We start from the raw sequence: 13567 nt of genomic DNA on the forward strand, positions 1-13567 counted from the left end.
ACTCGATGAGATTTTTTTCGAATAAAACTTGTTTTTGTTGTTCGTTTTAAAAAAATATCATGCTTGTAAAGAAGATGTGATCGGCAATGAATTCTAAAAAACATTCACTTTTCAAAAGTATGGTGTTCTTTTTCAGTGTCTCTGAATAGTGTCGTACTCTCTCTCTCTCCGAAATTGATACTATCTTATCTTTTTTTCTCTAATGCCGCAATATGTTTCAGAATTTATTGGAAACGAAGAGGATTATACATGTATGAACAGACAAGTAACATCATAATATCTTTGAAAATAATTCTGAAGTTATTAAATGCTAAAAGAGTTTTATATTGCTTAAAAATATACTTTCAACCAATGACCAAATTTCAAATTAATACACGTCTTTCACAGTATTTTTTTTTGCTAATTTATTAATCTTATTAACTTCGGTAGATTATTTTCGTTTGCTGAACAAACATTCTATTAGGGTGTTTCATAAGTCTTTGCACTTTTTCTATCAGTTTTTCATCAAATTTTTCTTAATGAGAAAGGAGTTCTAATAAGTTATATGCTGTCCATGAGTACTGATAACATCTTGCCAACATTATGGTAGTTGGGCTATTCCGGCCGCGTAGAACTCTGGCGGCTGTGAGCTCAAGAAGTGATCAAGGTAAGATTTCACTTGCATTCGATCCTCAAATTTTTGACCAGCAAACGAGTTTTGCCATGATTTAAAAAGATGATATTCAGTTGGAGGAAGGTCTGAAAAATACGGCGGGTAAAGTAGAACTTCAACTCCCTGAGCCTGTAAGAAGTTGCGACTCTTGGTAGCAGAGTGTGAGCGAGCATTGTAATGCAACAAAACTAAATGATCGATTTCCGGCCGTAATGAGCGATGGGATTGGATCATTTTTTGGAGTAGTTGACAGTATAAGTTGACTGTTATTGTAGCACGATCCGGAAGAAGTTCGTAACAAATGACCCCGTTTCTGTCCCACCAAACTGAGAGCATCATTTTTTTCTCATGCATATCTCTTTTCTGGTCCGTCAACGGCTCGTCATTATCCAAAACTCCCTGCTTTTCACTGTCTGGTATACATAGAGACCCCATTTTTCATTTCCCGTAATAATATCGAGAATCCAATCGAAACTACGCTTCCAACTGAGCAAAGACTGCGACAGGTCGCAACTGAGCTTCATCTATGCATCAGTCAGTTCATGAGAAACAACTTGTCGGTATTTTGCTATTCTTCCAGATTCTTTTAGAAGTCTGAATATTGTTGCGGACGAAGGTCCAGTATGTGAAGATACTTCACGTACACTTGATCTATGCTCATCCTCTAGGACATCAGAGATATCATCGTCGATATCTAAACGAGGCCGACCAGAATGGGACTTATCATCAAGATTGTAGTTTTCTTCTTTGAAGTTTTTGAACCAAGTTGCTGCTGTTTTATAAGATATGATGTCCACACCAACGGTTTCGCTTATATTTCGATAAGTTTTCATTTCGCTCAATCCTGGGAGGTATCCCAACAAAAAACACCTTTTTAGAGCATTGCGATCTTTGGCGAGTACTTCTGCCGTGGTACGCTGTTCTGGGGACTTGCAAAACAGAAATTTTTCTTGAGGGTAACAGTACAAGTTAATAATAAAAAAAGGTCAAAAAAATGTCATGGGGTCACAGCGCAGTACGTTGAAAAAAAGTGTAAAGACTTATGAAACACCCTAATATTATCAATGCTATAGGGATACCGATCAGAAGGATAAGGATTAAAAGGAAACCGATAAAAAGAGGAGAACAGAGTATAAGTAGGAAGCAGATAAAAATTGTGTCAGAGTTGATATCTTCAATAACACATTCATTACAGCATTCCGGACATTCAGTGCAGCAGTCATTCGAGTAAAGTACCGTACAATTCTTGAAGTCAATCTAGAAAAAATTTTAATTATTGCTGGTTTAATATTTAGAAAACAAACCATATTGTAAGTCCACGATTTATGATGGTAGTCATAAGTGAGCTTAGAACAAGTTTCAGCCTGTTTCAGAGTCATCTCTTTAACTTTTGAAACTTCTTTCGTCTCTCCGTAAACTCGAATCGTATGAGCACAAGTTTTCAAAACATTTCCATGATTTTGACGGAAATGGAATTGAACTTTTCCAATTGAAGAATGATTTGAATTGAATGGAATTGAGCAGAATTGTTCTTGTTTGTTGTCTCCAGTTGCTATATATTCACAATTTGAGACAAGTGGTTCTAGATTGTTACAGTAGTAATCGAGACAAGCCTGAAAGAATAGAAATAAATTGAATACTCACTAGATAATGAATAAACTCACAAGTACATCATATCTTCTCGGTGCACCATCTGGAACCATTCCTGACCATTTCGAGTGTTGATAAGACACTGAAATTGGTCTGATATACTTTGCCAAATCAATAGTCAGAATTGGATTCTCCTCATTTGAACACCATGCTTTATCTGATGGTGGATCAGATCTATCAATCAATACATAACCACTTTGATCTCTTCCAATTAACGGATTATTGTCTGACTTGGATGATCGACTTGAATCAACTGTTGCTCCGAGAATAAGACTTGCTGCATTTATATGGAAAACTGAGTTATTCGAAGATGAATTATCTTTAGTTGGGGTGGTTTGTTTCGGATATTCTTTCGATTTCTGATTATTCTCAATCGATGGATTCTTGATATCTTTTATCACTTGTTCTACAAATTCTTCTATTTTCTTATTTCCTCCGTCCAGATTCGTAGTGTCCGTTGGTTTGGAAGCTCGATTAGATTCAATATCTATTTTGAAGTTTCGGAATTCCGATTGAATACTTGAAATCTGAAATCAACTCAATCATAAATCAGTTTCTGTTTGATATTCCATTACCAATTCGAGAGTTTTATCATTTTGAGATGAAATATGGCATAGTTTCCATAGAATCAAAACGAGACAAATCGAAAACAAAAATTCCAGAATCAAATAATGGCGAAGTCTGTGTCTGATCCATTCATACCTAAATATTCTTTGTTTTTCAAATTTAAAATGATTCCAGACTTACCATATTTCTTTTTTGGTTGTCGATTCTTCGATTTGAAATCTATCTTTTTGAAGTTTGGCATTTGAAGATTCTTTAAAACCATTTGCTGACTCGATATCTTTTCCAAATGTTGCTTGAACCATTTTAATTGATATTGTCAGTATTCATTAGCTACCTAAAAGTATAAATTGAATTTTACATGCATATAACAATGTTAAAGAAATTGACTCACCTACTAGGGACGCGAACAGAGAAAGTAGTGACCACTCCAACTGCTGGGGGACCATGTGAGTCTCCTCATTGTAAATAAAGGGTATTTGCATACTTCTCCCTGCCTCTTCTATTGGCGTATTCTATTTGAACGTCTTTAGGTTTGCCCTAGAAGACAAATACTTGTTCAAATAGTAAAGGTTCCTGACTTTGTTAGAATCTGTTTTTTTTTGATTAACTGATTTTTTTATCAAAATGATTTAGGAAACGTTTTGTGAAACTGTCAGCTTTTTTAACTCGACATCAAATAACTGGAAGTAACACAATATACATAATTGAGCAGAAGAAAAAATAGTAGTTTCGGAAAAAGCAATTAACTTTCTCTGAAGGTAATCATTATTGAAACATATTATTTGCATGTTTCTCCAGAAAATCTTTCTCGTTCATATTCCACGCTGTGAAAAATATTGAATTCGATTGAACTTTGAATGATGCGACGTATCCATCTGATTCCCATACTATATAGTATTGACTCGAGAATTGAAGAGACTTGAACACGTTGGGATGAATCTTATTTCTGAAAGATACATTTTGAATTTACGATTGTGGTGAAAAGTGAAAATGGAGAGCTAACCTTTGTTTATAATGAAAAATTGGAAGATTTTCCATTGAATCGAAAGTTTTGAAATTGCATTGACTAATGATGATATCATGATGCAACTCGTATGATTCATTAACAATCATATTAACAACCTTCAAGTTTAGATATCCATGATTCGATTTCGAGTCATTCAAAAACTTGATCACTGTAGAATCGTTTAGTTCTCCTTTGTATACGTATAACTCTCTTCCTTTGAAATTAGCCAAAAAAATATCTCCCTTGCCACCAGTCCAGTAATACAAAACCTGCGTCTCTGCAAGTCCTGGAACTTTCTCAGTGTTCGACCCTCTCCATTCAATTAAACAGAGGTATTCTGGAACAGGAGAGTAACTCAGAAACGATGTCAACTGTGATGCCGCTGTCTTAGAGTCCAAAAGCTAAATCTGACTGCTTGTTATGTTTGTCATTCTTGGTATATAGTAACAGCTATTCAATTCGTATTTGATATTCGATCCGATCCAACTAAGGAAAAAGTTATGAATTGTTCGTAAAACTGGTTCTACTTCTCCTTCGTCGCAACAAATAATAAACTCTTCGCTCTCCGTTGGAATACTGAAATTGATGATATTCATTTACAAGTGGATACGATACAGTATAACTCACCAACACTGTAAATCCATTCCCATAAAATTCGTTTGAATTGGAATTCAATCACATATTTCTGATTTCAATCTTATTGTAAGAAAAAACTCTCCTCCTTTGTAATTAGAAGCAATTTTAGTATAATCCGGTGAGTAGCAATGATAAAAAAATGTTTCGAGTTTACTTGATTCCCATTTCATAATGTTTACCACAAATTTTCGTAATTTTCTCGAACAGAATGACATGAAATTCAGCTCAATCAGATTCATGCTTCTCATAATTTATTTTTGAACAACCCAAGGAAACTTTGAAATTTTCATCCTGAAAAACAAATGAGGTCTGGAAAAAAGTGATGTGAGTACAAAACAAAACGAAAGAAACTCCGTTTTGTATTCAGATGATGTGGACCAAATGGCAAAAGAAGAAGAAGACGAATGTCAGCTGTCGGATAATCTGAGAAACATTTGCGGTGAGTTGACCCCCAGAGGGTACAGTCATATGGGTCAGACGAGGAGAAGTGTAATCCTCGTCTTCTTTTTTTACGCAAAGAAACCAGAATTACGAAATCATTTTTTTATCATTGCTACTCACCGGATTATACTAAAATTGCATCTAATTACAAAGGAGGAGAATTTTTTCTAACAATAAAATTAAAGTCAGAAATAGGTTATCAAATTCCAATTCGAATGAACTTTATGGGAATGGATTTACAGTGCAGGTGAGCTATACCGTATATAAATAAATATAAACAATTCAAGTGTGCCAACGGGCATGACTCGGGCCGAGGCTTTCCAATGCTACACCAAAATTGATACTCTCTTATCTTTTTTCTGTAATGCCACAGCATGTTTCAGAATTTATTGGAAACGAAGGGGATTATACATATATGAACAGACAAGTTACGCTATAATATACATATTTGTATTTAACTCTGAATTATCAATGACTTACAAACAAACTTTCAACCAATGAGCCAATTCCAATTTAATACATATTCTTTCAGAGTATTCGTTTCGTTTTCTGAGTTATTACTCTATCTAAACTTAGGTAGATTGTTTTCGTTTGCAAAGCAAACTATCTATTTTCTGTTTTAGAACTTTCATCAATTCTATACTGGCAGCGATAACAAGGATTAAAGTAATACCGGTAAGAAAGATAGGAAGGATAACGATAAGAAGGATAAAAATAGGAACAAGCATCATAAATACGAAGCAGAAAGCAACTGTGTCAAAGTTGGTGTCTTTAATAACACATTCGTCACAGCATTCCGGACATTCAGTACAGCAGTCATTCGAGTAAAGTACCGTGCAATTCTTGTAGTCAAACTGTAAATAATATAAATTATTGCTGGTTTAATATTCAGAAAACAAACTATTTTGTAAATCCACGGGTTATGATGATAGTCATAAGTGAGTTCAGAACAAGTTTCAGCCCGTTTCAGAGTCATCTCTTTAACTTTTGGAACGTCTTTCGTCTCTCCGTAGACTCGAATCGTATGAGCACAAGTTTTCATGACATTTCCATGATTTTGACGGAAATGAAATTGAACTTTTCCAATTGAAGAAAGATTTGAATCGAATGGAATTGAGCAGAATTGTTCTTGTTTGTTTTCTCTAGTTGCTCTATATTCACAATTTGTGACAAGTGGTTCTAGATTGTTACAGTAGTAATCGAGGCAAGCCTAAATGAATCAAAATGAATTGAATACTCACGAGATAATGAATAAACTCACAAGTACATCATATCTGCTCGGTGCACCATCTGGAACCATTCCTGACCATTTCGAGTGTTGATAAGACACTGAAATTGGTCTGATATACTTTGCCAAATCAATAGTCAGAATTGGATTCTCCTCATTTGAACACCATGCTTTATCTGATGGTGGATCAGATCTATCAATCAATACATAACCACTTTGGTCTCTTCCAAATAATGGATTATTGTCTGAACTGGATGATCGACTCGAATCAACTGTTGCTCCGAGAATAAGACTTGCTGCATTTATTTGGAAAACTGAGTTATTTGTAGATGAATTATCTCGGGTTAGGATGACTTGTTTAGGATATTCTTTCGATGGATTCTTGATATCTTTCATCACTTGTTCTACAAATTCTTCTATTTTCTTATTTCCTCCGTTCAGATTAATAGTGTCCGTTGGTTTGGAAACTCTATTAGATTCAATATCTAGTCTGAAGTCTCGGAATTCGGAATGAATACTTGAAATCTGAGATGAAATATGGCATAGTTTCCATAGAATCAAAACGAGACAAATCGAAAACAACAATTCCAGAATCATATAATGGCGAAGTCTATTTCTGATCCATTCATACCTGAATATTCTTTGTTTTTCAAATTTAAAATGATTCCGGACTTACCATATTTCCTTTTTTGTTTTCGGTTCTTCAATGGCATTTGAAGATACTTTTGAACCATTTGCTGACTCGAGATCTTTTCCAATCGACGGTTGAACCATTTTAATTGATATTGTCAGTCAGTATTCATTAGCTACCTAAAAGTACAACTTGAATGGCTCTAACAATTTCAAAGAATTGGCTCAGCTACCAAGGAATCGAGCAGAGAAAGTAGTATCTACTTCACCTGCTTTTTGCTGAGGGCCAAGGTAGTCTCACCATTGAGTAAATAAAGAAGTATTTGCATACTTCTTCTCCGTACCTCTTCTATTGACTTATTCATTCTGTAGACTTGTCCAAGAAGACAAATATTTCATTATTACCGAATGGATTAATTTTTTTCAAATAGTAAAGGTTCCTGACTTCTTTTCTGAATTCGTTAGAATCAAAACTTATTTTTCTGATTCTTTTCTTTTTCAGTCTCTCTTCATGGTAGTCGATAGTAATTCAACTTTTCAAATTCTCAGTATCGAAATGGGCATAAACGAAAAGAACTGGAGAATGACTCACACAATGTTTGCCTCCTGATTCCGAACCTATATTCAGTTTTTGCATTCTCCCTCCCAATTTTGAGAAATTCAACTCCAAAGTTTGGGGAAGTTTTAGTGCTCAAACACATGTTGCCACTCTGCGTGTCGAACCCTCGAATCGGTAGGTATCGATTATTTCGCACCGCTAAAGTACAAAGTATAAAGAATACGCCAATAGAAGAGGCAGGGAGAAGTATGCAAATACCCTTTATTTACAATGAGGAGACTCACATGGTCCCCTAGCAGTTGGAGTGGTCACTTCTTTCTCTGTTCCATTCCCTGGTAGGTGAGTAAATTCTTTGGCACTGTTATAGACATGTAAAATGCAAGTTGTACTTTTAGGTAGCCAATGAATACTGACTGACAATATCAATTAAAATGGTTCAAGCATCATTTGGAAAAGATATCGAGTCAGCAAATGGTTCAAAGGAATCTTCAAATACCAAACTTCAAAAAGGTGGATTTCAAATCGAAGAATCGACAACCAAAAAAGAAATATGGTAAGTCTGGAATCATTTTAAATTCGAAAAACAAAGAATATTCAGGTATGAATGGATCAGAAGTAGGCTTCGTTATTATATGATTCTGGAATTGTTGTTTTCGATTTGTCTCGTGTTGATTCTATGGAAACTATGCTATATTTCATCTCAGATTTCAAGTATTCATTCCGAATTCCGAGATTTCAAACTAGATATTGAATCTAATAGAGCTTCCAAACCAACGGACACTATTAATCTGGATGGAGGAAATAAGAAAATAGAAAAATTTGTAGAACAAGTGATAAAAGATATCAAGAATCCATCGATTGAGAATAAACAGAAATCAAAAGAATATCCAAAACAAACTACCCCAACTAAAGATAATTCATCTTCGAATAACTCGGTATCCCAAATAAATGCAGCAAGTCTTATTCTCGGAGCAAAAGTTGATTCAAGTCGATCATCCAATTCAGACAATAATCCATCAATCGGAAGAGATCAAAGTGGTTATGTATTGATTGATAGATCTGATCCACCATCAGATAAAGCATGGTGTTCGAATGAGAAGAATCCAATTTTGACTATTGATTTGGCAAAGTACGTCAGACCAATTTCAGTGTCTTATCAACACTCGAAATGGTCTGGAATGGTTCCAGATGGTGCACCGAGAAGATATGATGTACTTGTGAGTTTATTCATTATCTCGAGAGTATTCAATTCATTTTTATTCGTTCAGGCTTGCCTCGATTACTACTGTAACAATCTAGAACCTCTTGTCTCAAATTGTGAATATAGAGCAACTGGAGACAACAAACAAGAACAATTCTGCTCAATTCCATTCAATCGAAATCATTCTTCAATTGGAAAAGTTCAATTTCATTTCCGTCAAAATCATGGAAATGTCATTAAAACTTGTGCTCATACGATTCGAGTCTACGGAGAGACGAAAGTTAAAGAGATGACTCGGAAACAGGCAACTTGTTCTGAACTCACTTATGACTACCATCATAACCCGTGGATTTACAAAATAGTTTGTTTTCTGAATATTAAACCAGCAATAATTTATATTATTTTCAGTTGGACAACAAGAATTGCAAGGTACTTTACTCGAATGACTGCTGTACTGAATGTCCGGAATGCTGCGATGAATGTGTTATTAAAGATATCAACTTTGACGTAATTTATTTTTACTCCGCACTTATAATCTTTTCTCCTTTTTTAATCGCTATTCTTTTTCTCAGTATTGCATTAACAATACAACATTATTTCAGCAAATGAAAGTAATCTAATTAAGTTTTGAAGAGTAATAACTCAGAAAAACGAATATTGTTAGAGACGAATATGTATTGAATTGAAATTGGCACATTGGATGAAAGTTTATTTTGTAAGCAAAATAAAACTACTTTAGGATTGAATCATTGATAATTCAGATTTAAATCCAAATATATTATGGAGACTGCTGTACTGAATTCCGGGAATGTTGTAATGAATGTCTTATTAAAGACACCAACTTTGAGACAATTCTTTTCTGCGTCGGATTAATAATCGTTGTTTCTATTCTATTCCTTCTGGGCGTTATCCTTCCTATCTTAGTTTCAGTATCTTTTTAATCTTGACTATCACTATCGGTATAGATTTGATAGAAGTTTTAAAACAGAAAATAAATAGTTTTCTGTGCAAACGAAAAAAATCTAATTAAGTTTAGAAGAGTAATAACTCAGAAAACAAAACGAATACTGTGAAAGTGAATACATAAAAATTCAGCAATTGATTATCAATTTATTCTTATCACCCTTTCTTCGCCTCTGGGTCTTCTTCTTGTTCCTCCTGTCTCGGCACTCTACGAATTGTACGAGCATAAATTTCATCATCATCGTCTGGTTCGTATCGCGCTGGCTGTCCGACTACCATCAGGTCACTACTTCTCACGAGAAATCTTGGGAATAAGCCTTCTTTTCTTTTTTTCTATTATCGAAACAAAAAAGTTCCGACATTTTTTTCCGACGCACGAGAAATGCGCCTTGAGCTTTTGGCAACGCCCACTTTTGCAACATGCGGCGCGCGCTTTTCGCAAGGTGTGGGCGCACAAGGTTGGTTTGCTGTCGACAGACTATTTTTTAATGATTTTATTCGCAAAAACTCTATTTTTCCATCAAATTTCTTTATTTTTTCAATGAAATGTTACTTAAAAACGCTGTATTGACAAGGTTTGAATGTGATTTATACAATTTTATCTGTTTTTGTGTTGAAATCGTTTGATTTTCGCCGTTTCCTTTTCCGTTCTGTTTTTTTCCCATTTATTGCATGATTTTTGTTTTATTTCAGATTCAAAAAGGCCCACATCCATTCTCCGAACAATCGAGTCTCAAGGATTCTTAGTTTTTGTGTTAGTTTGTCTCGAAACTTTTGTTTTCTCTCCGCCCAGTTTTAGTTTCAGAACCGCCGATTCATTCGAATAACCATCGGGCACTCTTGGAAACTCTTAGTCAACGACAGTCCTCAAAAACGAAAGATAAGGGATTTTAGTCGTGTTAGTTGAAGAAGAAACTATTGTTTTTCTCTCCGCCAATAATTTACAGGTCCACGTGGCGAATCGACAGAGAAGACAATCTGAACAGGAAAGAGGAAATGATTTCAGTATGAAAGGAGATGAAAGCGAAAAGGAAAACGAGAAGAATGAAGGGAGGATAGGAGGAAAGAATATGGAAAGTAAAGGTGGAGAACAGAAAGACACAAAGAAGAGATGAAGGACAAAACACTTCCTTTGTAAATGTAAAATATCCGCTTAAAGATTCAAATATATTTGTGCGAAATGACAATAAATGTTGTTCTCTTTTCATTTAAATTGTTAAACAATTGGGTGGCTGGAAGATGACGTTTCAGATGCAGAAGACATCAGCGATGATGAGATTCTGAATGGAGTTCTCGAGGAACGTGACGGTTCTGCTGGCTATGAGCTCTTCGATTAGAATTCTTGTTTTTTCATTTCACTGTCGATTCGCCACGTGGACCTGTAAATTATTGGCGGAGAGAAAAACAATAGTTTCTTCTTCAACTAACACGACTAAAATCCCTTATCTTTCGTTTTTGAGGACTGTCGTTGACTAAGAGTTTCCAAGAGTGCCCGATGGTTATTCGAATGAATCGGCGGTTCTGAAACTAAAACTGGGCGGAGAGAAAACAAAAGTTTCGAGACAAACTAACACAAAAACTAAGAATCCTTGAGACTCGATTGTTCGGAGAATGGATGTGGGCCTTTTTGAATCTGAAATAAAACAAAAATCATGCAATAAATGGGAAAAAACAGAACGGAAAAGGAAACGGCGAAAATCAAACGATTTCAACACAAAAACAGATAAAATTGTATAAATCACATTCAAACCTTGTCAATACAGCGTTTTTAAGTAACATTTCATTGAAAAAATAAAGAAATTTGATGGAAAAATAGAGTTTTTGCGAATAAAATCATTAAAAAATAGTCTGTCGACAGCAAACCAACCTTGTGCGCCCACACCTTGCGAAAAGCGCGCGCCGCATGTTGCAAAAGTGGGCGTTGCCAAAAGCTCAAGGCGCATTTCTCGTGCGTCGGAAAAAAATGTCGGAACTTTTTTGTTTCGATAATAGTAACGGGGATTGCGGTAAACCAACGGTCTGATCACTAATGTTAAGTTCTTGCATATCGAGAGAGAGATAGTGTTTCAGTGGAGGGTGGGGACGAGTCTTCTGAAGTTGTTACGTCATCAAAAGCAGATTCTGAAACGGTGCGCCATGCATCCACGTGTATTGTCCTATGAACGCGGGAGGGCATTGGGTTGGGCGGAATGACAGTTGTCGGTGAAATACCATACTTGCAAAATATCGGCCGGGCCGGCCCGGCCCGGCCCGGTCCGGCCCGGAGTCAAATAATGAGCACAATTTTTTCACAACATTTTCCGAAATTTTTTAAAATTTCCATCAAAAATAGTCAAAAATCCTATGTACACTTGAGTTTTACCGATATGTAAAAACATAGTCGAAATTTCGACTTTTTTGCGTAAAAATAAAAAAAAATTTCAAAAAAATTCAAATTTTTGTACTGTGACCCGGGCCGACCGGGCCGGTGAAAATTCTCAAATCGGCCCGGCCCGGCCCGTTGCAAGTATGTGAAATACTAGTTTTCGGTTTCGGCGCTCGAGATGTTTCCTGAAAATGTTACAAAGATAGGGATTGCGGCTTACTTTAATATTGTTACAGCCTTGCACGCAAAACATTTTAATATATCCGCGAACAAGACTGTAAACTGAGAAAGAAACAGGCCGCACAGCTCAAGGGTTTTTTCAGTTTAATTACCTTCCCCGTCTTGTATTTGTGCTTCATCGGTTTATCGCGTCCCATGCTTACTGAAAGCAATGGGTTCTGTAAAATGAGCAATTTCGATAAAGAAAATCGAGAGATCAGCGTTTTGACAAAAGAAATAAGATTATGACCGCACAACAACTTACCCTATTGAATTTTCAATAAAATGATTTTATACCGACTTATTGAATGAGTGAAGATAGAGAGAAACGTCTTTGAATATCAAAATACGAATGGATTATGAGAATAATTAAAGTTAGGCTTACAATTAATCAACAGAAATAACTGAAAATAAATAAACAAGTTGACATTTAATTATCGATTTATTTAGTGCCCTCAAGTCTCTTGCTTCTCCGTTTCATATCCTTTGGAGCTTCCTCATCGCCTTCGCACGGGTTTTCTCGTCTTCTAGATGTATTACTCGAGGATTTCGAAGACGTCGATGGCATGGGTTCATCACTTGGACGTTGACTGTAACTTGGTTCATCGAGTGGTATTGAACCGGTACCAGGTCTCGAGAAGTCTGATCCGTTGTCCGAGGTGCGACTAGATTCTCCTGAACCAGGCCTCGAACCGAACTTGGACGAAGCTGGACTGACATTACCAGATCTCATTTCTCTTCTTTGAAAACTTTCTAGGGCTGCTGAACCACGTCTTTCTGAATTGGGATTTTGACGAACTGCCTCGTCATCTACTTCCTCTTCTTCATCAGAATTTCTGTTTCTGTTGACGATGTTGGATTCCGGGGGTTCGTCATTCGATGAAGTTAATGCCATCTGAAATCATACCAACTCAATTAAATTCCTTAATTAAAATACAAACAATCACCTCAGTGGAAGATTCTGGAACGGCATGAGAAGTGGAAGTGGATGGAGCGTTGTTTGAGCTTCTGCGTCTATTTCTCCTGACTTCTGAGTCTTCTGTTGCTTCATGTGGTGTCTGAAATGAGAATTCCATGATTTTGGTATTTTCTGAGACCGCTTGACGAAAAGAGGAATTCTAGAATTGGAATTCAACCAATGGTCCGCAAAAGTGCGTCACGGTGTCGGTGGTGGTTGCAGACTGCGTACCGTAGTCGCGAAAGAATTAACTTATTGCCGGCAACTATTTTGAGAAATTGTCGCGAAAAGGTACAGAATTCCTCGGTAAACAAAATTTAACAAAATTAATTGACTCTACTCGACAAATCCCACTTTTCCGCCGCTCGAGACTCACCATTTCTTCATTGTTTCCGTCTGGAACCTCGTTCTGACCCGTCTCTTGCTTCTTATTTCCAGTGCGACCCGATGTTCTGCGTGTCATGGTTATTGAGACTGAAATATGCAAGTTCT

The 13567-nt window shown here is 36.1% G+C and overlaps 3 protein-coding genes across 3 annotated transcripts; 1 reads left to right on the top strand and 2 right to left on the bottom strand.

Annotated features, from left to right (window-relative positions):
- Positions 1-3634: 3634 nt before the first annotated feature.
- On the bottom strand, positions 3635-6954 carry GCK72_015192 (uncharacterized protein; the record flags this gene model as incomplete). The annotated part of the gene is made up of 6 exons (XM_053730686.1): positions 3635-3815; positions 3873-4276; positions 5690-5806; positions 5854-6162; positions 6214-6811; positions 6857-6954. The coding sequence occupies 6 exons, from the start codon at positions 6952-6954 to the stop codon at positions 3635-3637; spliced, it is 1707 nt and encodes a 568-aa protein (XP_053585458.1).
- An 846-nt stretch (positions 6955-7800) lies between these two features.
- Positions 7801-10870, top strand: GCK72_015193 (uncharacterized protein; the record flags this gene model as incomplete). The annotated part of the gene is made up of 6 exons (XM_053730687.1): positions 7801-7922; positions 7968-8586; positions 8638-8931; positions 8979-9077; positions 10481-10616; positions 10785-10870. 6 exons carry the CDS (start codon positions 7801-7803, stop codon positions 10868-10870), a joined length of 1356 nt encoding a protein of 451 aa, XP_053585459.1.
- A 1689-nt stretch (positions 10871-12559) lies between these two features.
- GCK72_015194 (uncharacterized protein) lies at positions 12560-13538 on the bottom strand (the record flags this gene model as incomplete). Its single annotated transcript, XM_003097312.2, has 3 exons — positions 12560-13012; positions 13065-13175; positions 13452-13538. The coding sequence occupies 3 exons, from the start codon at positions 13536-13538 to the stop codon at positions 12560-12562; spliced, it is 651 nt and encodes a 216-aa protein (XP_003097360.2).
- Positions 13539-13567: the final 29 nt, after the last annotated feature.

This window comes from Caenorhabditis remanei, chromosome IV, assembly GCF_010183535.1.
Source record: "Caenorhabditis remanei strain PX506 chromosome IV, whole genome shotgun sequence".
Lineage (NCBI taxonomy): Eukaryota > Metazoa > Nematoda > Chromadorea > Rhabditida > Rhabditidae > Caenorhabditis > Caenorhabditis remanei.